Source organism: Wyeomyia smithii, chromosome 1 (assembly GCF_029784165.1).
Source record: "Wyeomyia smithii strain HCP4-BCI-WySm-NY-G18 chromosome 1, ASM2978416v1, whole genome shotgun sequence".
Taxonomy (NCBI): Eukaryota; Metazoa; Arthropoda; class Insecta; order Diptera; family Culicidae; genus Wyeomyia; species Wyeomyia smithii.
Genome location: NC_073694.1, coordinates 48,805,607 through 48,831,086, shown reverse-complemented (window position 1 = coordinate 48,831,086; position 25,480 = coordinate 48,805,607). Strand labels below are relative to the sequence as shown.

Here is a 25,480-nt window from a genome sequence, read left to right as displayed (position 1 = left end):
TTTAGTTTCCACAAAGAACATGCCTATTAGAGATGGTCGGGTTTCGACCCGTCGGGTTCAGGTCGGGTTCGGGTTTGTAAATTTTTGAAAGTGTCGGGTTCGGGTCGGGTTCGGGTTTGAAAATTTTTGAAAGTGTCGAGTACGGGTCGGGTTCGGGTTTGGTGAAAACAAATTTTTCGGGTTCGGGTCGGGTTCGGGCTTAAGAAAGGTCGGGGTTAGGTCTGAAAACCCGAAACCCGACTTTATCAAATAAGCATTTTTGTAAGATAATGATGTCTAATTTCATGCAACTGTAAAAATCACTAACATTTCAACACCATTCGAGGCTCGAAGCCACAGGGCAGCGTCAAAGTGGTACAAAAAATCTACCCCCTCAAAAAAAATCTCGGGTTCGGGTCGGGTTCGGGTTTCACAGTTTCGGGTTCGGGTTTCACAAAAATAAAATTTTCGAGTTCGGGTCGGGTTCGGGTTTGATCGAAAAAAAAAGTTTCGGGTTCGGGTCGGGTTCGGGTTTTAACCGAAAAAAAATTCGGGTACGGGTCGGGTACGGGTTTGAAAAAAGCCAAACCCGACCATCTCTAATGCCTATATGATGGTGCTTCCCACATAGACAGGAGATTCAAAATCTTGCCCTGTGATAGGCGTTCTACAATCACCAGTGTGCGGTGCTCCGGTTTCCTCTGTTAGTTCGCCTGCTATGGAAGACAGTGAGATATTTGAAAATCCTTATATTTATCCAGTCCACAGTAAATCATCCTCTTGCATCAGTGATCGGATAGACAATGAATACTAAATTTCTGCATGCTACTTTTATACTTGACTACTGTAAGTTATTCTTCCGGTGGGCGTGTAAAGCAAACAACAAATCTTAGACTATGAAATGGCAAGAAAAATAAAACATGTGACACATGTGATGGGTAAAAGGAAGGAATTCCAACTTCCTTTATTATATGATTTTAGGGCGCTCAAAAGTACAATTGCTGTTTTACAATAGTGATACCGCAAAGTTTGTATTGCAAATTTAGAATGCCATTAGTGGATGACACGGGGATATTCTAGTTCTCTTGTTTTTTCTTCACACACACACTGTTATCAAGCAAACAACATATATCACAAGCGGTCGGCGTGCGACCAGACAGAACCGAGTGCCATTTTATGTTTTTCAATCATTGAATCAGCCACTGCTCGCTTGCTGCAGATCGAGCGAGTTTCCAGTATACCGTCCTCATACTGCAGCACTGCCATGGGCTTGGATTTTGACGTAAGCATCAAATTATCATATTTCGTTTTTTTTTTACGTATTACTATAGTATAGGTAGACTTATAGATGCTTGTTGCCGTTTTTAAAAATACTGGAAAATAGCTAAGAAATACCAAAAAAAGGAAGTGCCGTTTACGCAATTTTAAATAGAAATGATGATAAGTTAGGAGTGCTGCGATGCTTCTGGATCGATTTTGTGTTTCTGATGCTTACGTCAAAACGCCTGCCCACTGTAGTGCGGTGATTGGTTATACAATGTAAACTAAATTCCTGCATGCTAGCTTCTATACGTGACTACTAAGATTTATACTTCCGGTGGGTTCGTCTTTGTGCACTCCAGCGAGGAGCACAACAATGTATCATTTACAAAGTCAAATCGACTGACACTGAGAGTTTCACCTGATATATAGCCATGTCTCCCAGCTGGTCTCAAGGTACGATGCTGGCCTAACAAGCCAGTCGTCGTAGGTTCGAGTCGAGAGACTGTTAGTGGCAGTAGGATCGTAGCGCTAGCCCCGCAATTGTCCTGTACACTTAACAGTTGACTGCGAAGTCTGTGTATAATAAACAGAAGGCCGAGTTCCGATACGGAATGAAGCACCAAGGCTTCGCTTTATAGTCATGTTTTCAGCTCTGATTGGTCGAAACATGCGTTCAACAAGCCTCTACATTTTTCAATAGTACAGCAGTAAGTGTCACATAATCACAATTTTTAGCCTTCTGGTGGATGCGCAGCTAATTTTTCAATCTGCTATAACAATGAAGGAAGTCCGTTAGTGAATGATTGAGTTTTAAGCATTCGAAAGCGGATAATTTTGTGTCCTGCTCGGTTTTTCAATTTGCACCCCAATGTTGCCGTAAGACGTATTACTACGTCAAAACAAGACCTTCTTCCTCGCTTCGTGACGGGTGATAAAAAATGGATTCTTTACAGCAAGCCAAAGTGAAGAAAGTCATAGGAACTACCCGGTCTTGTTTCTACATCAATGGGTTGGCTGAATATAGACGTCGCGGAAATTACGCTGTGTATTTGATGGGACCAGGTCGATGTTATTTATTATGTTCTGTTAAAACCGACCGAAACCATCACTGGGCAAGGGTTTCGACTTCAATTGATGCGATTTGGCCTAGCACTGCGAGAAAAACGGTCACGTCACGAGCAAAGGAACGGAAAAGTGATGCTACTGCATGACACCGCTCGACCTCATACTGCCAAAGTAGTTAAATTTTACATAAAAACGCTCAAATGGGATGCCCTTCCTCACCCGATAGATTTTGTGTCCCGTCTGAATATTACTTGTTCTGTTCGATGGCGCTTGGTCTGGCTGATCAGCTGTTCTGCTCATATGAAAATATCAGACAGAAAGATTGGAGAAAGTTATAGCTAGCGACCGATGACCGATGTTAGGCAGAGATTGCGATAAAAGATTTTTTCGTTGAATATATGGAGTGCCGTTTCCTCCGATGAACTTAATTGTGGTTAGTCGAAATTTGTCCGGATCCTGGGCCAGGGATGTTGGGTGATTTCTTTCTCTGCGAATAAACGGTGGATTTAAGTTTGCAGAGAATTGTGTAGAGATTAGATTGAGATCCCGGTAGGTCAAGAGGAATAGTGAGATTTAGTCTCTCTGGGTGAGTTATTGATTTGAAGAATGGCGTAAAGTGGATTTCCTTATACAACTTTTTCAGAACTAGAATATTGTCAGAGACGACAGGTCTTTCCCCATCGATGACAATTGAATTTTGTGTAGAACTATTTTAGTGTGTTTATTTGCAACATTCATTTCACGAATAAAGCTGGAGAGCAAAATGATAACATAATGTGATGCCCAGTTATCAGGTAAGCCAAATCATATAACACGGCATCCTATACTCAGATAACAAAGAGAAACAAAATGATTCCAAAATGCCAAGTTATGTTTTTCAGATGCCTCGAGCGTTGTTATCTAACTTTACTCGGGTTGTGAGAACGAAGGTAGGAAAGACTTTAAAGCTGCGATCCAACATACAATTGCCAAATGACAAGCATTCTCGATGTTCTTCGGAGATCAAATGAAATCGCAATTTGCAATAATAGCGCCATCATGATTCAGTTTTGCACTTGACCTTCAAGTGCCCAGTGCCGCCTTTAGACGGTCTTCAGTTACACCTCTAAAAAACTTCAATCAAAAGGTACTTAAAAAAAGTCCGTCCAAAAATTAACTTGGCCACTAGAGGGTTAAACTGGCGAGAAATATTTTGCTAGAACTGCACACACACCCATTTTTACCCACTATTTGTTCTGCACTTGGCAATCTGTTCTCTGTGTTGATGGCTCGTCACACTCAAAATATTTTCCCTTGAATCAACAATCTAATAATTGGGCCATTGATCAATTTCATTCGCAATTCTATAGATGTGTCGAGCACATTAATTACGTAAGTCAACAAATAGATAGCAAAGCAGCATTCGCGAAAGAATTTAGTTTTTTTTAGTATTGCTAAGGTTACCCCTAAAAATATTTTACCTCTTATAAATTGTGTCGACTCAAAAAATTCAGTTGAGATATTAAAGAACCTTCTTCCACGAATAAAGACAAATGCTTTTTCATTGATTATTTCGAAAATAACTCTTTGATTTTCTCGCATCAGAAAATATATTCTAGCGAGAGTTGTGCACTGAATTAATTTCATTTTAAAATGTATATCACCGAAAGCTGAACAGTACGTGTCAGCGGTGCCATTGTTTAACTTGTCCTCCACTGATTGCAGCGCACAGGAAATTAATCTTCTGGTAACAATTCGGCGCCCGTGTATGTGTGTGAAACTTTGTGCCGTGACACGGAAGCTGTTTTTGTGTGGCTGCTGTAATGCTTCGTAAAATTGTTAATTATGTGCGTTTAGCTTGATATGCTAATAGAAAGGCATCATGCAAGGAGGCATGATTTAGCATGTGGTTCCCGTTACTATTTATGGATGGAATGTCCCCGATTTACCTTAGCTCAAAGAAGAGGGATGTTCAAATATTCACCGAGGTCGAATGTTGGGTTACTTATTTGTTGAGCAAATTGATTGAGTTGTAGAAAAGAAGGTCAAGAAAACATGTCCAAAACTGCCGACAAACTTTATTGGCAGCTGTTTCTGTAAAACTTGTGTAATTGAATCGGGTTGTACTACGCACGAAGCATTTCTTGGCCCATCTCTCCACTCACTTTTTGCTGGATCGATATTATAGACCTTCGAAGGGATTTACACGAAAAGGTAAATCGACCGAATTATCGTCGTTATTTATTCAGCAATGCAATTTGCACTGTCTATTAGGAAAATCCCAATGCGGAAGGTGATGAATCAAATGAACCTGGTATTAGCATAATTGAATTATTTTTCTGGACAACCTTAGCTCGTGAATGTTTTCATTGATTCGCCCCTGGAAGCACCGCTGCTGCCGGCTTTCACTCAAGCGCCTAGTTATTCATTTTGAATTTCTACGCTGCTTCGCAGTCGTCAGAATTCTGTTTCTGACTCATTGAATAAATGGAAAACATTCAGTTGCTTGGCCTCTAGCGTCCTATGCAATGATGTTTTGCTGACAACACTGCCAGCATTGAAATCATTCAAATAATTTATTTTTCAGATTTACATCTGAATTGCTGTTCAGACCTTTATATTGGAAAACCAAAAGAAATTAAAACGTCATAACGCAGATAGCAAGTGCTTAGGTTGCAAAACCCCATCCAAATTTTGTCAACACCAGTTTAATGCAGATTCGCAAGAGTACCTTCTCTCTCAAGCCTCATTGCTCTGGGATTAGCAAATAGTTACTAGTTTAATAATGCAACAGCTGGCCATTTCCAACTAGAGTTTTCTCTTATGTGTGCAACATATTAAGAGGCCGGAACCCTTCGGCTTCATCCGTCCCAGTTGGGTATAAAGGTACCAGAAATTATATCTTCCAAATTTTAGGCACGTGTTGCCATTTGCAATGATTCATTAACAAGGTCCAGCTTGTCGTGTCCAATGACATGAAGGTAATATTGTACTTCTTTTGCGTTGATATTGTTGATACCAGCCGAGCTCTTGAAAAAATTAATATTTTTCAACTGTAATGCAGAAGTAATAGGATGAGGACCTTAAAATCCGCTATTTTTGACCGGCTGCATTTAACCATCAATTGAACACTATTAACGGAATTATGTTGACAAAATAATTGTTGACTTTGTTGACAGTAATTGATTACTGTGTCACATCTTCTAGTCCATAAAAAGGTACCTAAATGTCTAATAATGTCTTATAAAATGACCGCAAATAACGTAACCACAATCAAATACAATCGCCACGCCATCGAATCAGTTATCTCGACAGCAGCGCCAGTGTATACGCGGTTGTTAAACCACGAAACTCTGAAGAGTAGCTCGTTCAGCGGCGACGATTATTCGAGTAGAGATTTCAATAGTCTGTCATCGTTTTATTTTTACATAGCAAATCTGTTTCTGCATAGTCATCCAAAAGTAAATATTTGTATATAGGAAGGTATCCCAAAACAAAACAAATCCTACCTTATCAAAAGCCATCGGCCGCGAAAGCCGCTCGATCCCGGTCTGCACGTTAGCAGTGATGGCGCCACTACCGGCCTGGTTGTTCAACGGAGTCGGGGTGGTGGCCGAGAGGATCAACTGCTGTTGGCTAGCCGTCGGTGGCGAGGAGATTAGTTGTAGTTGTGTGGGATTGTATGGTTGCAGCTGTAGCTGTGTTGGTTGAGGCTGTGAGTAGGTCTGCGTTTGCTGAAGTTGTTGCGATGTTGTTGTTGCTGCTGCCGCCAGGACCATTGTCGGTGGAGGTGACTGAGGTTGCTGTAGACTGTGCTGCTGCTGTAGAAGTTTGACTCCATCGCGGTCCGGTGGCAGCACACCAGGCGGTTCCATGGCCACCAGAGGCAACACTTTGTGGCTGTTTTGAGAGCCCCCGCTGGAGAGTGTCGTTACGGCTTCAGCGTTTCAGTAGTATCGGTGTGTAATAGTAAAAGTAGCTATCGGTTGTTGTTGGTGTTTTGTTTTTTTTTTTTTTTTTTTTTACTATAGTGCCACCCCGTGAGAGGCACTAAGTTGATGTTGGCTTCAGTAGATGCATTGGGGTAGAGACTCAGCCGAACTCCATCGTGTGGGCGTTAGAAGTAAAGTCTGTGGAAGCAGGAAACCAGTGGTTACAATCGGAAATTCGTTAGCAGAGTTAGTTTCTTACCTAGTAGCATTGAAAGCACAGCAAGTCGACTGCAGTGTGCTTGAGACTGTGTACGGTCTGCTGGGGGGCAACTATCCTGGCTTCTTCGGTTTGTTCCGATTGCGTGTACTGTTTATGCTTGCTGACGCTGATGGTTTCGTGTGGCTTCGCTTTCCACTGGTTTTCCTCTGCACAGTTAATAGTAGTTGTAGTGCTGTCGCTCCGATTGTGGTGCTGTTTGCTATCGCTTTGAATCCGTCTTTCTTCTTCGATTGCTCGAAGAAATCAGTGCGAGACGGAAGCTGGGGGGGCTGCGACCGGAAGGACAGACAAAGATCTGCGGTTAGCGGTTCGAGCCCCTGGCCCATCTCGATGTCACCCCCACATCTATCTGTAATAAAAGATAAAGGGAAATCTTGGTTCAGATTCGGTGTGGGAACCATTACAGTAAACGTTCAAATTCAATTCAACACAAGCAATGGAAAAGTTCATCCATCAATCAAAGACCGCTATCACCTCTCATCGGAAAGTGACGACGGAAATTTTCCAATAAATTTCCACAGAATCGTCCTTCGCGCTCGCGATGGAATAGAAATGCGGCAACGGGTGTGACAGCAGCCAGCCGGCAACAGTAAATTTAATAGCGAATAACATGGCTTCAAAGCGCACTCCGATAAAGGGTGGTTCCTTTTGAACAGCATCCCCCGCAAGGCGGTTGCGGTGGGGACCTATTGGGTAAGTGGCGATTGATACGCACGTGCTTCATCCGGCTTTGTTTACACTGCCGGAAAACCGATGATGGTGATGATTATGATGATGATGGCTATAGCGTTGCAGCTTGATTCGCGATAGTGTATTACGGTGCAGTCGTTCAGAGAGCAACTTTCATAAGGGAAGGCATGATGCGTTGATATTAACTCCTGATGGTGCGAACGATACCGCACAGCTGGGGTTTATAATCATCGGAAACTTTAAACAGGTGGCAAACCGGGTGCACACCACCTGCTGATTTAAGGTTAAACTGTGGCATTTTCTCAGTTAGGCACAGTTATGTTGTGAGTTTGTTTTAAATTTATGAGGTATAATATTACATGTTGCTTTTATTTCATACAAACATTAAACAATTGAATAAGTACATATGCACACATGCTGTTTTATTACGAAAATAAATGACATTTGTTATTTTTTTAACCGAGCAGTCAGCGGTGCCGTTCTTGGCAATAAATTGCCGAGATTCGGCAGTAAATTCTAAGTGTGTGGTTTAAAAGATCGCATTCATTGTACCGTTGCAGAGTCTGTTACAAAGTTTATTCCAATCTTTTCTAACCAATTTATACTAATCTGTTCTTTTTCACAACAATTTGCAAGCAGTACGGTAGAGAATGTGTACCTGTAAATTTTCAGATAAATCTGTACAGTTGGCAACAGTGCTTTGTTCTGGTTCTTTCATGAAGTCCGGCAAAGTCCGGCTCGATATTGACAAAGGACCGGTGGCAAGATTGACTAACATGTTCAACGGAAGCGCACCCAATTCTGCATGAGTGGCAAATGTTGGAATAGACGGAAGCAGATTTGACACAATCCTTCCGAGTAGAGCGATAAGCTCTTTGGAGGCACTGCATTCGATTTGCAGTCCATAAAGAACCCTGGAGCCCAACTTTTGCGACTTTCAGCCTTGCTCGTCGAATACTATTTGTTCGACGAACAGATATTGTTCTGTGAAGGTACATACAGCGGTACAGTTAGTTTGGCAGCGTTCTTTAATCTGCTCTTTAAAATACTGCTTGTATGTTAGTTTTCGGTCTAGCAGCAGTCCTATTCGCTCTGATTGCGTCTTGGGTCTTCCGGAGGAGAGCCGGCATTGTTTCTCCAAAGCAGATCAGGAGTATGTCATCCGCATATGCCAGAATAGATAACCTGTAGAACCTCCCACAGATACAAAACCTTCTCTTTTTATCGATCAATATTAACAATAACTTGAATAAGAATCTCTTTAAAGGAAGAACATAACTAACACCAACAATCATATGATAGACATCTGATTCTAATCTAAAAACTAAATAAACCGTTCATAGCCGAACGTTTACAATATGCTCCAATTGATCAATTGAACGTCCAATCTCAAATTCGAGAACAGTTTTACACTGAATCACTGGAAGTACAGGCTGAGAGAGCTCTGCCACGACTCCGATCACAGTACCAGGACGACATTGGTTGCAGGTTACACTACAACTAAGGTAGTTGGTCTTGAGGATCACGACTGGCTCTAGCAGTTCCTTGTTGCATGGCTGATGGCTGATTGGTGAAATTAGGGCTAAATTTTAGGACAAATTCATCCACACTGTTTTACAGACTACGAGACATTTCAAAGGCAGAAGTATCTGGAAAACTCTCGCGTACTTGCCTGGAAATACGGGCTGAGAATAAAGTTGACATAATTCATGTACAGCAGAAATAGAAATGATCCAAGATGACTTCCCTGAGGAACGCCGGACCGAAGGAGAAAGGATCATTCATACCAAGTTTGTCAAGTTTGGCTGTTGCAATCTGATGATTCATTCCATAAAATGCCGCCCATGGTGAAAATTGCATCAACTTGTTCACCATTGAAACGATGTGAACCAGGTTGATTGAATGTTGTTGAGCGTTTAGACGTGAAACCGTACTGATCCGGTGCTACATATTGTACCAATCTTTGAATCTGCCAGATATTAGCAAACAGCTGAAACTATCAGTTTCAACAGCTTAGAGGTAGCACACGACGCAGTCATACCGCGAAAAATCTGGCTGAATGCCGCTTGGTACTCCGAGAAAGAACTGTTGATCCTAACGACGTTCAGGTGGTAAATCAAGACTGCTTACTTCTTTATTTAATAGACTCATAACCGGAACGAGTTGCATGGAAGAAATAACGCGGATGGATCGATAACAGCAAGCAGCATGACTGAGCTGGGCTGATAAGGTCTTCCCTAGGGCTCAGTTGTATGCGTCACTTAGTATTGACCTTTTTACGTACGAATATAATAGTGCCACTAGTTGAGGAAAATATTCACAAATAGCTGTTTTGTTTGCAATGTTATGTTTTTAGCAGCTGGAGAAATATTCAGTTGAACACTCATTATATGTTTTAAACCTGTTTCCGAATGAATTTTTTCATTCGTGATCAGAAACCGGAAGAAGTTGCTGAATATAATCGACCAAAAATGGTAAAAAGTGATAAAAGTGTGTGTGAAAAATCACTTATCTCTATTTGGCCGTTCCCTTTTATTTACTGCAGCGCCTCTAGTTGTCGTACCCAGAAAATATTTACAGTGTTTTAATCTGGGACATTGGTTTACATAAAGCGAATTTCTTTATTCCACTAGGGCAGGGCAAATCTGCCGAGGAATGAAGCAACGACATCGCGATTTACGACACAAGTAAGAAAGAGATGCCAGATAATTGTTTACGAACTAAGCACGTGCGATGGTGGGTTGAATCTGACAAATTTTACAGTGCGGCTCGGGTAGCACGCAAGGTCAAAACTGGGTCAGAATCGAGCGAATAAAAAAGGCTTTTGACAGCAGTTAGGTTGCTTCCAGGTCAAAATGAGGTGAGCTAGTGGAATAAAAAAATTCGCTATTAGTGGTGAAAATTTCGTCATTATCGGTACACGCGTTAACAAGTTATCCAAAATGGAACGCGAGAGACGAGAAAAATTTGTGCACACTACGTTGAAAACCCAGCATGGTCAGGGGGAATGATCGTCAAGGCTCTCAAGCTACCGAAATCGACTGTGAATACGCTAAACAAACCTAACGTAGAAGTGGAACATTGGGCCGAAAATTACGAGCGAAGGTCATCAGGGTAGTTTGGAATAATCCTGGGGTCTCCCTCCGTGATTTGGTGAAATGGTTCAATGCAGCACATAGTACAGCTCGTCGAATATGTATGCGTGAAGGATTGCGGTCGTTACATGCCAGCAAACAACCCAACAGGACACTGAAACAGAACCTGGTTGCCAAAACCCGAGCAAGACGGGCAAGTCTTGACAGAGTACAACGGCTGTATTTTGATGGACGACGAAACATACTTCAAAATGGTTCAAATGGTTCAAATTTGTTTTCGCCGATAAATTAGCCAGCAAGTTGATGATTTGTAAAGCCATCTGTAGCTGTGGAAAGAAGACAAAAGTTTTCATCACTGACTGGAGCAATCATGAATGGACAAGTTTACAAGGAAAAGTCTTTTCAGGAGATTGTTTTGCCGTTCATCCAGTCACACGAAGGCCCCGTAAAGTTCTGGCCCGATCTAGCTAGCTGCCACTACGCCCGGGATGTATTGAAATGGTAAAAGCAGAGTAATATTGATATTATTGACAAAAGGATTAATCCACCAAACTCACCACAGTTTCGAATAGAAAGCTAAAGGATTTCAGCCCCCTATCTCCTGAAGGTGGAGGAGGAGATTGGCCGATTGAGAAACAAGAAATCTGCTAGAGTGGGCCAACTTCCCAGCGAGATGTTGAAATACAGTAGAGAAACACTGGCTAGAGCCGTGCACTGGGTTATTGTCAAGATTTGAGAGGAGGAACGGGTACCGGAGATGTGGATGGGGGAGTGGACTGTGTGTCCCATCTACAAAAAAGGCGATCTACAAAAGGGCGAAGCTGGAGTGTTACAATTGTCGGGCAATCACTCTTCTGAACACCGCCTACAAGGTACTCTCCCAAATACTTTGTCGTCGACTATCACCTTTTGCGCAACAGTTCGCAGGGCACTACCAGGCGGGATTCATGGGTGCCCACGCTGCCACGGATCAGATATTTGCGGTTCAGCAGGTTATGCTATGGCTATCAGCTATGGCGAATTATGCACAACTATGGATTTCCGGACAAACCAACGCGGTTGGTCGAAGCGACAATAGACGTGTGTAGTTTGAGTATCGGATGCACTCTCGAAACCCTTCGAAACCCGAAGAGGTTTGAGGCAAGGTGATGGTCTGCCGTGCCTACTGTTTAACATTGCCCTGAAGGTTTCTGTAGAAAAGCGAGGATTAACACGAGTGGCACGATATTCCAAAAGTCGGTTCAACTGTTTGGCTTCGCCGACGTTATCAACATTGTGGCTCGGACCTTTGTGAAGATGGCGGATACGTACATCGGACTAAAGGCTGAAGCCAAACGGATTGGACTTGTCACCAATGCATCGAAGACGAAGTATATGAAAGGAAGGGATTCACGAAAAGACAGTGCTAACCTCCCACCTCGAATTCAAGTTGGTGGTGATGAAATCGAGGTGGTCGATGAGTTCGTGTATCTGGGCTCACTGCTAACTGCCGACAACGAGACCAGCAGAGAAATCCATCGGCGCATTATGGCAGGAAATCATGCACACTTTGGTCTTCGGAGGACGTTTCGGTAAAGTAGAATTCGTCGCCGCACCAAGTTCACCATCTACAAGACGCTGATGAGACCGATAGTCCTATACGGGCATGAGATACGGACAATGCTTGTGAAGGACCAACACGCCCTTGCGGTCTTCGAGCGGAAGGTGTTGTGTGCCATCTTCGATGAACTGCAGTTGGAGAACGGAACGTGGATAAGGCGAATGAATCAAAATGGATGAAATCATTCCGGAAGGACCAAGATCTTTGCGTGAACATTGGTTTGGAAGAGTCGGAATATTTAACCAATCTCTTCGGTGTCCCACAAGGAACCAATTTAGGTCCCCTGCTTTTCACTCATTTCATCAACGGAATCTCCTCTTTACTGCCACCTGGGTGTCACCTACTTTACGCAAATGATGTGAAAATATTCGCGGTAGTCAAGGCCTTATTCGACTGTCTGGAGCTACAACGTTTGATCAACGAATTCGAGGCATGGTGCACAAAGAATCAGTTGGCACTAAGCGTTCAGAAGTGCAACATAATAACATTGCAACGGATAGCTCGCATCCGTGAGCTTGGTGTAAACTTTGATTGTGCACTCACATTTCGCCCACACTTTGATGATATGATCTCTAAGGCTAATCGTCAGCTGGGATTTATTTTTAAGATAGCTAATAGAAAATATGCCGGTAAAAGCAACAGTATTAGTGTAAAGAGCCGCAGGTCTCTCGTCGTCTATGATTGTAGCGGTACTCTTCTATTCGTACATTTCAGCGGTACACTTCTATGCGTACTGCAGCGGTGCTATTCGTATTGCAGTAGTACACGTTTGTTCGTACATTTCTATTCGTGTGTAATCGATGAAAAACTGCAATGCTGCTGCTGATGGTGATTGAAAGTTTATCTAATAAATATGATTACCATGAATTATTCAACAAGAATTGTAAATGTTTGCAATGGATGCGGGGGCCTAGTGTAGTTGGTAACGTCTCCGCCAACCACGCTCGACGCCTGGGTTCGAATCCCACCGCCGACATAGGTGTCGATGGTTGTGAGGTGGCGTGATCCACTCACAAACAACCCAACTGGTCTAGATTCAATCCTAGCCGACACCGGGAGATTTTCTGAGGTGAAAAATCTCTGGGATCTCGCCTTCCATCGCATGAGGAAGTAAAGCCGTTGGCGCCGGTCCGTTAATAAAAATGGGTCGTGAGTTAGGGTCCTGGGTGAGGAGTCGCCTCCCTGGGCGTCGGTGATTGGCCACAACAGTGGCGGAACTAGACCGACGGAAAATAAGCGAGAATAAAAAAAAATGGATGTTTATTTAATTTTATCTTCGATATCCACTAAATAATCGTGACCTGATAGTATCGAAAGAGCAAATTCCCAAATAAATTCATAGAAGAGTAGGAGCCTGCGAATGCTTTTGAGTTTTTGGTTTATTTACTAAGATTCATTCAGAATCTCTTTTTTCATTTCAAAATTGTTAGATGATATATTATTATTCTAAGTTTTACCATAATAAACATATATTAGCTGTCTTCGTAATACAGCGAATGTAGTTGTAGGCAAATGAAAAAAATTGTCAAGCAAAAAACAAAAATGGAATTATTGATTGCTACGATTTTTTGCTGGAACTAGTTAATAATTTTGTTTAACATATCTTCTTTTGTTTGCCAATTATTGAACCTTTGTAAGGGCTTCCATATTATTTTGAAAGTAAAATCTATATTATAGATTTGATTTAATCAGAGTTAAATAAGACAAAACCATTCATTATGATAACGTAAGTATTATTGGATTTGGTTTTTGAGGATATAGAGCTAATTCTGACTTTGACGCATTACGAGAAATTCTTGGTGCTTCTTTAACAAGCACGATATGCTTGTGCCTTGTCAAATATATGTTGTTTGCACAAAAAAATACTACAGGCATAAAATCGCCAAATATAAACAATATTCTTTCGAGTGCTGTTGAATATATTTCGAAAAATTGATTTCCAGGGGAGGCTGACAATAAAAATACGTACAGTCGCTGAGCAAACACATTGATTCTGTCTGCAGACACTGTATCTTTTGTAACAAAAAATCCCCTAATTACAGTGTTTAGTCCCACGTCACCATTTCATACAACCCTAGGGCTGTATACCTTGTAGTATTTTATCATTTTTCGAGTGGTCTTTCCATTTGGCATTACGATGATATTTTTTGAACTTTCAGCATAACTTTGAACACTTATTAATAGTAAAATGTAGAGAAATTTCTTTTTATAGATCAAGTAAGATGACCAAAGTTTAATGCAACTGATTCACAGTTTTGCATTAATTAAAAAAAAATCTTGTTGAAAATATTCCTAAATGGTCATAAAAAACGTTTGAAAATACTGATAGGTGATGGAAAATAGGTTTACGCGCATCTTTGAGTAACCATTACCAGTCTTTCAGTTAAAAAAATATATTTTGCTTGTTGAAAATTTTTCTAAATGGGCATAAGAAAGGTTTAAAAATACTGATAGGCGAAATGAAATAGGTTCTCGCGCATCGTAGAGTAACTATTCACAGTTTTGCTTTAAATAAAAAAAAAATTCTTTCGAAAATGTGCATAAGAAAGGTTTGAAAATACTGATAGGTGATGGGAAATAAGTTTTCGCGCATCTTTGAGTAACCAATAACATTTGAAAATACCAATAGGTAATGGAAAATAGGTTTTCACGCATCTTTGAGTAATCATTCACAGTTTTGCACAATAGAAAAAAAATTTTTGTTTGTTGAAAATTTTCCTAAATGTGCATAAGAAAGGTTTTAAAATACTGCTGGTTGATGGGAAACAGGATTCCGCGCATCTCTAAGTAACCATTAACAGTCGATATAACGTAACGAAAATCAAAATAAAGTAGCCTTATATCGAGGTATGACTGTATGACTAATCTGAAATGTTGTTAGTAAACGACCATAAAATACGTAACGTTGCAACCCATGGGAAATTTTTTAGAATCTTTACAAAATAAGTTACAGAAGATGGTTCGAAAATACTCATTTTTGTTCTGCGACCTTCGAGTGTCAGCGGCGTCAATTTTAAATGAAAGTCCTGTCATTGAAAGAAATGAGATGGCTGATTTAATATCGAAATTATCAGATTTGAGCCAATTCATTGTATGAAGTCGATTAACTATATCTACATTCTACATTCTCAACCGCATAGACATCGCTGAAGCAACACAGCGTGTGCGACATCACAGAAGTGCTACTATCACTGTCAACTGATTGGAGCTGAAAGTCTCTTTCGTTCTCAGCTCGTTCGTTGAAAGTTGAAGTTCAAAGATTCCAATCTCAACTGGAAATCATTTCATGACGGTGAAAGTTTGCAGCACTGGTTCTGCGCAATTGTTGGACGTTCCCTAATTGATTCAGAAAATGAAAAATTAAAAAAAATTAAAAAAATGGAAAATTAAGATAAATAAAAAATAAAAAGAATATTAAAACAGAAATAAGTAATAGCAAAATGATAGAAAAAGATGAAAAAAAATAAAATTTAAAAAAATAATTTAAAATAAATTAACACTTAATAACAAAAAATAAAAAATCAATAAGGAGTGTAATATTTGTGCTAAAGAAATAACGAAATAAAAGAAATGACTCTGAACTTCGAAAACCTCAATCACCAGCAATACCGGCAAAGTACAAATAGTACAAAACTAGAATTGATTTTTATTTTAAAGCCACATATTTTGATCAAAGCAGCAGCGGTTTTAAATAGTCTTTAAATTCCGATACTTTCTATTACTTTTTGTTGATATATTCATTGCTTGTAAGTTTGAAATAACCCGTTTGTATGACACTTTTTACACACATCAGTTAAGTTCAAATAAGTCGTGTTACCTTTGAGATAATAAACTTTCGTTGTTTTTACAGTTCAATACATAACGGTTGAAATAATAGTCCGATTATAATTAAATGAAATGGGAACTAAAATTGTTGAACTTAGTCCAGCCATTTTTGGGAAAACGCGTGAATTAGAAAAGCCTACGGAACACATTTCTTCTCACAACCTTTGAACCACATGTTCAATCATTATAAAATTTATTAGTTACTCCTTAACAAGCCTGTTCATTTGATACCAATATTGTTCAAATAGATTGTGTTGGTTTTGAGATAATGAAGTTTCGTGATTTTCCATTTTAAAACATTACAGACACGATTACAGTCTGATTAACGTTTGTGGAAAAAAATCCGAACAATTTTTTAATTGATTTACTATTTCAAAGTGCTGCACAAATCGAAAAATCGTCTTTTACAAATTGAAGAACTACTTTTATATAACTGGCAACACGACCGGTCGATTCTGTCGAGTGACGCTTAGTAGACTAAATGGCGTTTTCGGAAGAAGACCGACGTAAATTGATTTTTAAATTTTGTGATCAAAATAAAGAAAAATCCGAAAGTGAAGTGTTCCAGTTTGAGCGACATTGAAGTCGGAAACAGCTGGTCGGTCGGCGAAATCATATCGCGAGCTGGGCAAGAAATATCAGGTTGATCCAAAAACAGTCAAAAAGTATCTGCATGGAATGGGTATAACACAGAAAGCTTAAAAAAAGGTTCCTGCGGTCACCGAAAAGCAGTCCAGTACGATTAAATACAGATGTCGCCGAAACCCCCCGTTGCGGCGAAAAGGGGGTGAACAACAAACCGTTTCATATCGAGCGAAAAGGGCCGAGCGAACAAAATGACAATTAGGATGTAAACATCCGTAAACGTCATCGTTGATTTAGTTTCTATAGTATGTGAAAGCACATCTCAGTCGCAAATTAAACAAATTAATTATATTGTTACAAACAGTCGTTCCACAGTCCGGAACATTATTAAATTTAGTTGTGCTCACCACGTAGTAAGTGGTATAGATATAAAGCAGGTTAGAAGGCGAAGGTACGTTGCTGAAAATAATTATAAACTTATACTTACCTGTAACGTAACCTAAAACATACAGGAAATACTTACCGCTAATCGTTGTTCATCGCTGGTGGACCTGAAAAGAGAAGAAACAGAAGGTTTTCCTGAAAGCTAGGAGGGATTAGTAGAAGGATTAGAGAAACACTGAATAAGTAAGAAATTATAAATTATCATTAACACTTTGTTAGAACTTAAAATATATTACAGCTTTGTAGCTGCTAAGTGAGCAACTAAAAGGACGGTGTTTGTTTCGACGTCGGGAACATTCTACAAAGTTATTCATCCTGAGTTGGATGATTCGTTACCCGTCGGAGGTTGCCGTTTCGGATACCACTTGGAAGAGGATTTTTTTCAACGATTTACTACTGACAGGTTGGAGTGCAGCATCGAGTACGAATTCGAAGTGCAGTAAATAAAGTCAGTACTCTATTTTATTCTGTCATCATCGTCGGTCGTGAGCTGCTAATTATAAGTATAGTAAATAAACATAGTTGATTAGCTGTTAGGAGAATAGGCCCGCTCTCGAAATGTCAGACTTTAACGATAATTTATCCGGGGATGCGGCTTCCGTCACCAATGCAAAATATTGCAAAAAGTACGATCGTATCGACGTGCAAGAAGGTATGGTGTGTTGTGACGTTTGTAATTCGTGGGTACACTTCCAGTGCGCGGGTGTGAGTGAATCTATCGCCGAACCGGATAGGAGTTGGAAGTGCAGTGATTGCATGGCAAACTGGGATGCAGCATCAAAGTCTGCTGTATCGTTCAATGAATCGTCGGTCAGCAAGAGCAGTAGGGTGTCACAGAAACTGCAGCTAAGTTTACAACTTCTCGAGGAGCAACAGAAGATAAAGAAAAAGCGTATGGAAGAAGAGCGACGCATACGCAGGCTGGAAGAAGAAATGAGAATGAAACAGATTGACAACGAACAAGAATACTTGAGGCAAAAGTACGCATTGCTGATGCAAATAGGAGAGGAAAAGGAATCGTGCAGTAGAAAAAGCGGAGTTAGTGTAAAGATGAGACGCGAGATGATGGAACAATGGCTCACAACGGAGACCCAAAAGCATGCGTTAGGACAGTCGAAGCCATCTGCGTCTGGATTAAAGGGTACCTTGCCAGTTTCTGCCATCGGTGCAGTGACTTCGAACAATATGGTTCCACTCAACCAGGGTATGGTTTTGCTAGATCCAACGATTCCAATTCCCGGAGGTGGTGTTACAGCTCTAGCGAAATCTTACGAGTCGTTGGTAGTACCAACGATGTCCACAAGTACATCAAACAAAGCATCGGCTAATTCAATGATTCCAGTGACAGTAATGACGAGTGCGGGTGGAATTTTAGTCACTTCTGTTACTACAGCTCCAATCATGTCTTCGTTGATAGTTTCGATGGTGCCAACAGTGCAGTCAGTTCCTAGACCAACGGTGACGGAATTCAACATCCGGTGACGTTTTATTCAAATTCAATGGCGAACGCAATAGGCTCAAGTATAACTGGTTTGATTACTTCTAACCCAGCACCGGCGGCGCACGGGAATTGCCCTGTCTTAGCACCGATTAACCCAATGCAGTATTCGATAGCTTCTAATGGTCCTCCACAGTTGCCTCCAACCACTACCTCTGCAAGTCTGTTTCCGGGAATTCAAAGCTACCCAAACGCCTTGCCCGGTTATCCAGTATTACTTCCGTATACTGGACCATCTGTAGTACCGACATCCATGGTGGTCGATGGAGCTGGGATTAACCATTTAGTTGGTCCGTTGGGACCAACGTCGGCTAATGTTTTTTCGGGAATTCAGACCCATCCGGGACCAATCGAAGGAAATAGAGTTAACCCTTCAGTCGCATTGTCAGGACCGACCAATGCGCAACTGGCAGCTCGGCAAGTAATGCCCCGAGACTTACCGAAGTTCGTCGGAGATCCCGAACAATGGCCTATTCTTCATAGTTCCTTCAAGAACACGACTGAAGTCTGTGGATATACGGAAGTAGAGAATCTGGCCAGACTGCAGCGTAGCTTAGGAAATAGGTAATGGAGGTAATGGAAACTTTACAAAAGTTGAACGGAAGGCCAGAGATATTAATCAGTTCTTTACTAACCAAAGTGAGAAGCGTTCCTCCACCAAAGGCGGATAACTTGAGCACAATTGTGGCTTACGGATTGGCGATTCAAAACCTCGTCGATCATATTATATTGACTGATCAACAGGCGCACTTGTCGAACCCGATGCTGCTCCAGGAGCTGATCGATAAATTACCTGCCTCGCTGAAATTGCAGTGGAGAGCGTTCAAGCAGGCACACCTCTACGTTAACCTTGCGACGTTTAATACCTTTATGTCGGGCTTAGTAAATTTGGCGTCGGAGCTGAGTGTCGGATAGAGTCTGCGCAAAATTACAGCAAGCAGCATAAGGCGAAAAAGTTTAAGCCAAAGGAGAAGTTGTTCACTCACGCGAACGAGCTGCCCACATCAACGAAGGAAAACACAGTTGGGGAGATCTCATCTAAGCCTTGTTCGTTTTGCGAGAAAAATAGTCATCAGATTCTGAACTGCGTCAGTTTCAAATCGTTGGACATTGGTGGTCGTTGGAAGGCAATACGACAAAAGAATTTCTGCCGGTTGTGTCTAATACCGCATAGAAAATGGCCATGCCGTTCGAAGAAGGAATGTGCAGTAGATGGATGCCGAGTTCGTCATAATATGTTGTTGCACAGTAGTTGGAATGAAGCGGTAGATGGCGCAAGATCCGCTGAGACCGTTCACCATAATCATCACCACACAAAATCATATTCGTTGTTCCGGTATCTCCCAGTTACACTGTATGGAGACGGGAAGCAAGTCGAAACTTTCGCATTTCTAGATGATGGATCGTCATCAACGTTGCTTGAAGAAGAGATCGCGACACAGTTGGGTATCGAAGGTGAACCTGACAACTTATGGTTGAGTTGGACTGAGAAGATCAGCAGACAAGAGCGGTTGAGCGTGAAGATATCCGGGGTTGGTAAGCAGAAACTATTCCAGCTGGGCAACGTACGGACCGTACGGGAGCTGGGGCTTCCCAGTCAAACGCTGAATTACAAAGAACTGTCGAGTACCTTTCCGCATCTGCAAGGACTTCCCGTTGCTAGTTATACCAATGCCAAACCAGGCATGATTATCGGTCTTGAGCACGTGAAGCTGCTCCCTAGTTTAAAAATTCGCAAGGGCAGCTGCAGCGAACCGGTGGCCACTAAAACTAGGTTGGGGTGGTGCGTGTATGGGAGAAATTCCGGGGACAGAGGGTCCATGGAACAGCTTCACCTGCATGCTCGAGTTAGTATGAGCAATAGCGACTTGCATGACTCGATGCGAAAGTTTTTCGCCGTTGAAGATGCCGTAGTGACAAAACAGATTGGAGCCGAGGAAGACAAGCGGGCACGCAGTATTCTGGAAGCAACCACGGTGCGGAAAGAAGCCCGTATGGAAGCGGGATTATTATGGCTTATATATAACGTAAAATTTCCGGATAGTTTTCCGATGGCGGTAAGCAGGTTGAAAGGTCTGGAAAAACGGTTGGCTAAAGATCCTGAGCTTCGCAGGAAAGTGAATGAGCAGATAGAGAGCTACGAGAAGAAGCAGTACGTCCGTAAGGTGTCACCGGAGGAACTTAAGCTAGTGAACCCCGAGCGTGTGTGGTTTTACCGTTAGGAGTGGTAACGAATCCCAGGAAGCCAAACAAAATTCGGATGGTGTGGGATGCTGCTGCCAAGGCTAATGGTGTCTCATTCAACGACATGCTGCTAAAGGGTACGGATCTACTGGTTTCGCTTGTGGAGGTGTTGCTGCGGCTTAGGGAAGGCAAGATCGCAGTGTGCTCAGATATCCGAGAAATGTTCTTGAGGATTCTGATTCGTGAGGAGGATAAGTGGTCCCAATGTTTTCTATGGCGCGCCAGTCCGGAAGATGAAGTGCAAATTTTTGTTATTAACGTCGCCATGTTTGGGGCAACTAGTTCTCCCTGCACAGCACAGTTCGTAAAGAACAAAAACGCACTTGATTACGCAGAACTCTACCCCAAAGCGGTAGATGCGATTGTTAAGAACCACTACGTCGATGACTTTCTCAGCAGTGTCAATTCTGTGGAGGAAGCCGTACAGCTCGTCCGGCAAGTGCAGCTAATACACGCAGCCGGTGGATTCGAGTTCAGGAAAATTCTATCCAGCTCACAGGAGGTGCTCGATCTACTCGGGGAGACTGGTACGTCTGACAGCAAGTCACTCAATTCAAGGAAGGAACGGGTCTACGAGCGAGTCTTGGGCGTGGTATGGGTTCCCAGGGCGGATCACTTCACTTTCGACCGAACAGGGCTGGAAGGAATTTTAGAAGGCGGAATGATTCCAACGAAGCGCCAAGTTTTACGCACAGTTATGAAATTATATGATCCGGTGAGATTCGTAGCGCACTTTGTAGTGCAAGGAAAAATATTAATGCAAGAAATCTGGCGAACGGGTACTAACTGGGACGAGCCCATATCAGAGTCTTTACACAACCTGTGGAGTAGGTGGATCGAGGTGTACCTGACGATCAGCGAGGTGAGGGTTTCCCGATGCTTTCTTGGTCATCTTTTGCCGGAGGAAATCGACGAAATCGAACTTCATGTGTTTACGGACGCGAGCGTAGCGTCCTGTGCTTGTGTGGCCTATCTGAGGATGTCGTATAGCGGAGGCGGATGGTGTTCGCTGGTTGCAGCAAAGACAAAGGTTGCGCCACTTCGGGCGCTCTCAATCCCCCGCTTGGAGCTTGAGGCTGCCATGATGGGATCACCCTTTTGCAGAAAATTCGTACGGCACTTACCCTCAACATTCGAAGACACTTCCTGTGGACGGATTCAGCTACAGTGCTCGCATGGCTCCGCTCAGACAGTCATCGATATCACCAATTCGTTTCTTTCCGGGTTGGAGAAATTCTTTCGCTCACCAGCGTGGACGAATGGCGCTATGTGCCATCGAAGCTCAATGTTGCGGACGACGCCACAAAGTGGGACTCGGGACCCTCATTTGACCCAGAAAACCGTTGGTACCAGGGACCACCGTTTCTACGAAACCCAAAAGAGCAGTGGCCTGGGCAGTCAGTAGTGGAGGATGAAGCGGATGTAGCATGCGAAGAACTACGTTTAGTAGGCGTACATCAAGCAGCCGAGGAAGTAATTCGCGTCGAGCGCTTTTCCAATTGGGATCGTTTGCTTAGAACTTATGGCTTATGTTCACCGGGCAGTCAGGATCTGGAAGCGAACTCTAGGGAGAAAAAGTCGACGGCATGTCCTGGATCAGGAAGATATCGTGAAGGCGATGGAAACACTTTGGCGCCAAGCACAGAGTCAGGCTTATGTGGAGGAGGTTCACGCGCTAAACCATGGTCGCAGCGTGGGCAGAAGTAGCCCACTGTACCCCCTAGTTCCGTTTATTGACGAACACGGAGTCGTACGCGTCGGAAGTCGGATTGGAAGCGCACCGCACATTCCCTACGCAACAAAGTATCCCGTAGTGCTGCCGAGAGATTATCGCATTACCTTCCTACTAGTACAGTCGGTTCATCGCCGGTTCTTGCATGCTAACGGAGAAACTGTTTGTAACGTGCTGCAGCAAGAGTTTTACATCCCGAAGCTTCAGGTGTTCGTGAAAAAAGTAAGTCGAAGTTGTCAGTACTGCAAGGTGAAGAAATCAGCTCCCAGGCCACCATTGATGGGACCTCTGCCGAGAGTACGCCTAACCCCATTCATTCGGCCATTCACGTTCGTCGGTGTAGACTACATGGGACCCCTCGAAGTAAGAGTTGGACGCTGCGTCGCAAAAGGGTGGATTTGTTTGTTTACATGCCTCACGGTGCGAGCTGTCCATCTGGAGCTGGTCCACAGTCTTTCGTCTGCATCTTGCGTGATGGCATTCAGAAGATTTGTAGCCAGGCGGGGAGCTCCACAGGAGGTATTTTCGGACAACGGAACAAATTTTGTGGGAGCCAATCGCCAGTTGACAGAGGAGAAGCAGAAAATTCGGGACATTGTTCAAGACTGTCCGCCACATTTACCAATGCAAATACTCAGTGGCATTTCAACGTCCCTGCGGCTCCGCATATGGGAGGACCATGGGAACGCATGGTGAAGTCGGTGAAGGTAGCGATGAAAGCTGTGTCGGATAGCACACGTCACCCTAGCGACGAGGTGTTGGAGACCATTATGCTGGAGGCCGAAGCAATTGTCAACTCACGACCGCTGACTTATGTTTTTTTGGAGGCAGAAGACGACGAATCGCTCACACCAAACCACTTCCTTCTATACGGACGGACTGGGTTTAAGCAACCGATAACGGAACCTGTTCAGGGAAACATTTTGCGAGACAGCTGGAAACTAGCGCAGCATATCATCGACGATTTCTGGCGCAGATGGGTGCGGGAATATCTCCCGATTCTGACGAGGCGATTCGAACCAGTGAAACCGTTGAAACCAGGTGATCTAGTCGTGATCATCGACGAACAGGCGAGAAACCGATGGGAACGAGGGCGTGTACTGGAGACGTTTCCAGACAAATCCGGGCAAGTTAGACGTGCCACAGTGCAGACAACTAGAGGAGTGCTTGCTCGACCCGCGGTAAAGCTGGCGGTACTGGACGTCAACGGCAAAGAGGATACGGGTGTAGTGACTCCGGAAACGGAAGTGGTTCACGGTTCGGGAAATGTCGCCGAAACCCCCCGTTGCGGCGAAAAGGGGGTGAACAACAAACCGTTTCATATCGAGCGAAAAGGGCCGAGCGAACAAAATGACAATTAATATGTAAACATCCGTAAACGTCATCGTTTATTCAGTTTCGATAGTAAGTGAAACCACATCTCAGTCGCAAATTAAACAAATTAATTTTATTGTTACAAACAGTCGTTCCACAGTCCGGAACATTATTAAATTTAGTTGTGCCCACCACGTAGTAAGTGGTATAGATATAAAGCAGGTTATAAGGCGAAGGTACGTTGCAGAAAATAATTATAAACTTATACTTACCTGTAACGTAACCTTAAACACACAGGAAATACTTACCGCTAATCGTTGTTCATCGCTGGTGGACCTGAAAAGAGAAGAAACAGAAGGTTTTCCTGAAAGCTAGGAGGGATTAGTAGAAGGATTAGAGAAACACTGAATAAGTAAGAAATTATAAATTATCATTAACACTTTGTTAGAACTTGAAATATATTACAGCTTTGTAGCTGCTAAGTAAGCAATTAAAAGGACGGTGTTTGTTTCGACGTCGGGAACACCAGACTCAAACATATTTCGCGGCTTCTTCGAAACATATTTCGCGGCTTCTTCGAAATATAAGTGTATCATGGACGATGAGACATATTTTACGGTAGAGGGCAATGAATGGCTACCAAAATTCTACTACGAGTCCCCCGATAAAGAGGCAGCATCAGAGGTCAAGTTTATCCACAAGTCAAAGTTTCCGAATAAGGTTATGTTATGGATGGCCATCAGTGAGCGTGGAATAAGCGAACCTGTGTTTTTTTAAGAAGGGCCTGGCGGTTAATGCGCAAGTCTATGTGACGAAGTGTATGCCCGTAAAACAAAAATGAAAAACTAATCTTTTGGCCAGATCTTGCATCGTCACAATATGCTTATGCAACTTTAGCGGATTTGCGCCAACGCAATATCGAGTTTATCCCGAAAGAATGCAATCCTCCAAATGTGCCACAGTTGCGGCCTAACCTTCTAGGCAAATTTGAAGCAAATGGTCTACCACACAGGTTACAGAGTAAAGAACGTCGATTGTCTGATCAACAAAACCAAGAAGGAGCTTAAATCAATTGAAACATCCGGAATTCAGGAAGCTATGAGCAAAGATGACTAGAACAAGATACCTGACTTTTGCAGAATTCTTCGGACATGATTGTCGCTACGCATGAGCAAAAGTCGAACTAATTTATACACTGTTAATATGATGTACACTTAACGTCGAAATCAAATAACTACAAGGCCAAGACATGACTGCTGAAAGGTGCAACAATTTCTTCAGTATCCATGAGGACGACTGTACGGTGCTGCCATCCGAAAAATGATAATAATGTGGACGAACATGAAACTTTCCGGAAGAATCAAGAATTATCAGCGCAACATTTGAAATTAAGCGTACCGTCAGAAAATCCTAATAACCGCGTTAGCACGCTCTACAGCCTAGTTTTCCACTCTTGCCGAGTTCAATAAAGCAAAAATCGGCTGCCCCGGCGAACCTGACCATTTGCACAATGGTCCTAAAACCTGGCTTGCGTCATATCAAACTTTAAGTTTAGGTAGAATGGGACCTGAAAATAAATATAACCCCTCAATAGAAACCCCCACTCTGACAGTCAATTTCACACTTTTCTTTCGTACTTTGAAGTGCAAAAAATGACAATATCATTTTTTTTTTTTCATTTTGTTTGGCGCAGACTAAGGGGTCCATATCAGCCATACAATATCATTAATATTCATGTTATCTTAAGCGTCGAACTGACCAAACTGCTACACCTTTTCCATATACAATCTTGAACAGCTCAACGATCGATGACGGACTATACACGATAAATCGGTTTTGCTCATAGTGACAATTTTATGAGAATTTAAGTCATCAGATGGCAGCACTAACCGTCGGAAATCGGTCGTGTTCAAAATGTGTGGAAAATAGGGAAGTTAGGTATCTTGTTCTAGTTA

The 25,480-nt window shown here is 42.5% G+C and overlaps 3 protein-coding genes across 3 annotated transcripts in view; 2 read left to right on the top strand and 1 right to left on the bottom strand.

Annotated features, from left to right (window-relative positions):
• The window catches only part of LOC129717529 (uncharacterized), a 199,475-nt gene that overhangs the window by 53,235 nt on the left and 120,760 nt on the right, over window positions 1-25,480 (bottom strand). The window contains exons 3-4 of the mRNA XM_055667500.1: window positions 6,478-6,847; window positions 5,796-6,416 (exon numbers count right to left, since the gene is read on the bottom strand). Of these exons, the coding sequence (XP_055523475.1) occupies window positions 5,796-6,161 (366 nt within the window). The 5' untranslated portion in view covers window positions 6,162-6,416; window positions 6,478-6,847. The remainder of the gene's footprint in view (window positions 1-5,795; window positions 6,417-6,477; window positions 6,848-25,480) is intronic.
• LOC129716731 (uncharacterized) lies at window positions 20,496-21,884 on the top strand. The gene has a single exon (XM_055666570.1). The coding sequence runs from the start codon at window positions 20,496-20,498 to the stop codon at window positions 21,882-21,884; it is 1,389 nt and encodes a 462-aa protein (XP_055522545.1).
• Window positions 21,590-25,440, top strand: LOC129717538 (uncharacterized). The gene is made up of 3 exons (XM_055667511.1): window positions 21,590-23,761; window positions 23,823-23,937; window positions 23,993-25,440. Exon 1 carries the CDS (start codon window positions 22,622-22,624, stop codon window positions 23,570-23,572), a length of 951 nt encoding a protein of 316 aa, XP_055523486.1. The 5' UTR covers window positions 21,590-22,621; the 3' UTR covers window positions 23,573-23,761; window positions 23,823-23,937; window positions 23,993-25,440.

Excerpts from the sequence above, each read along its gene's own strand:
- LOC129716731 (XM_055666570.1), top strand. The coding sequence starts at position 20,496 with ATGGTGTGGGATGCTGCTGCCAAGGCTAATGGTGTCTCATTCAACGAC.
- LOC129717538 (XM_055667511.1), top strand. The coding sequence starts at position 22,622 with ATGCCTCACGGTGCGAGCTGTCCATCTGGAGCTGGTCCACAGTCTTTC.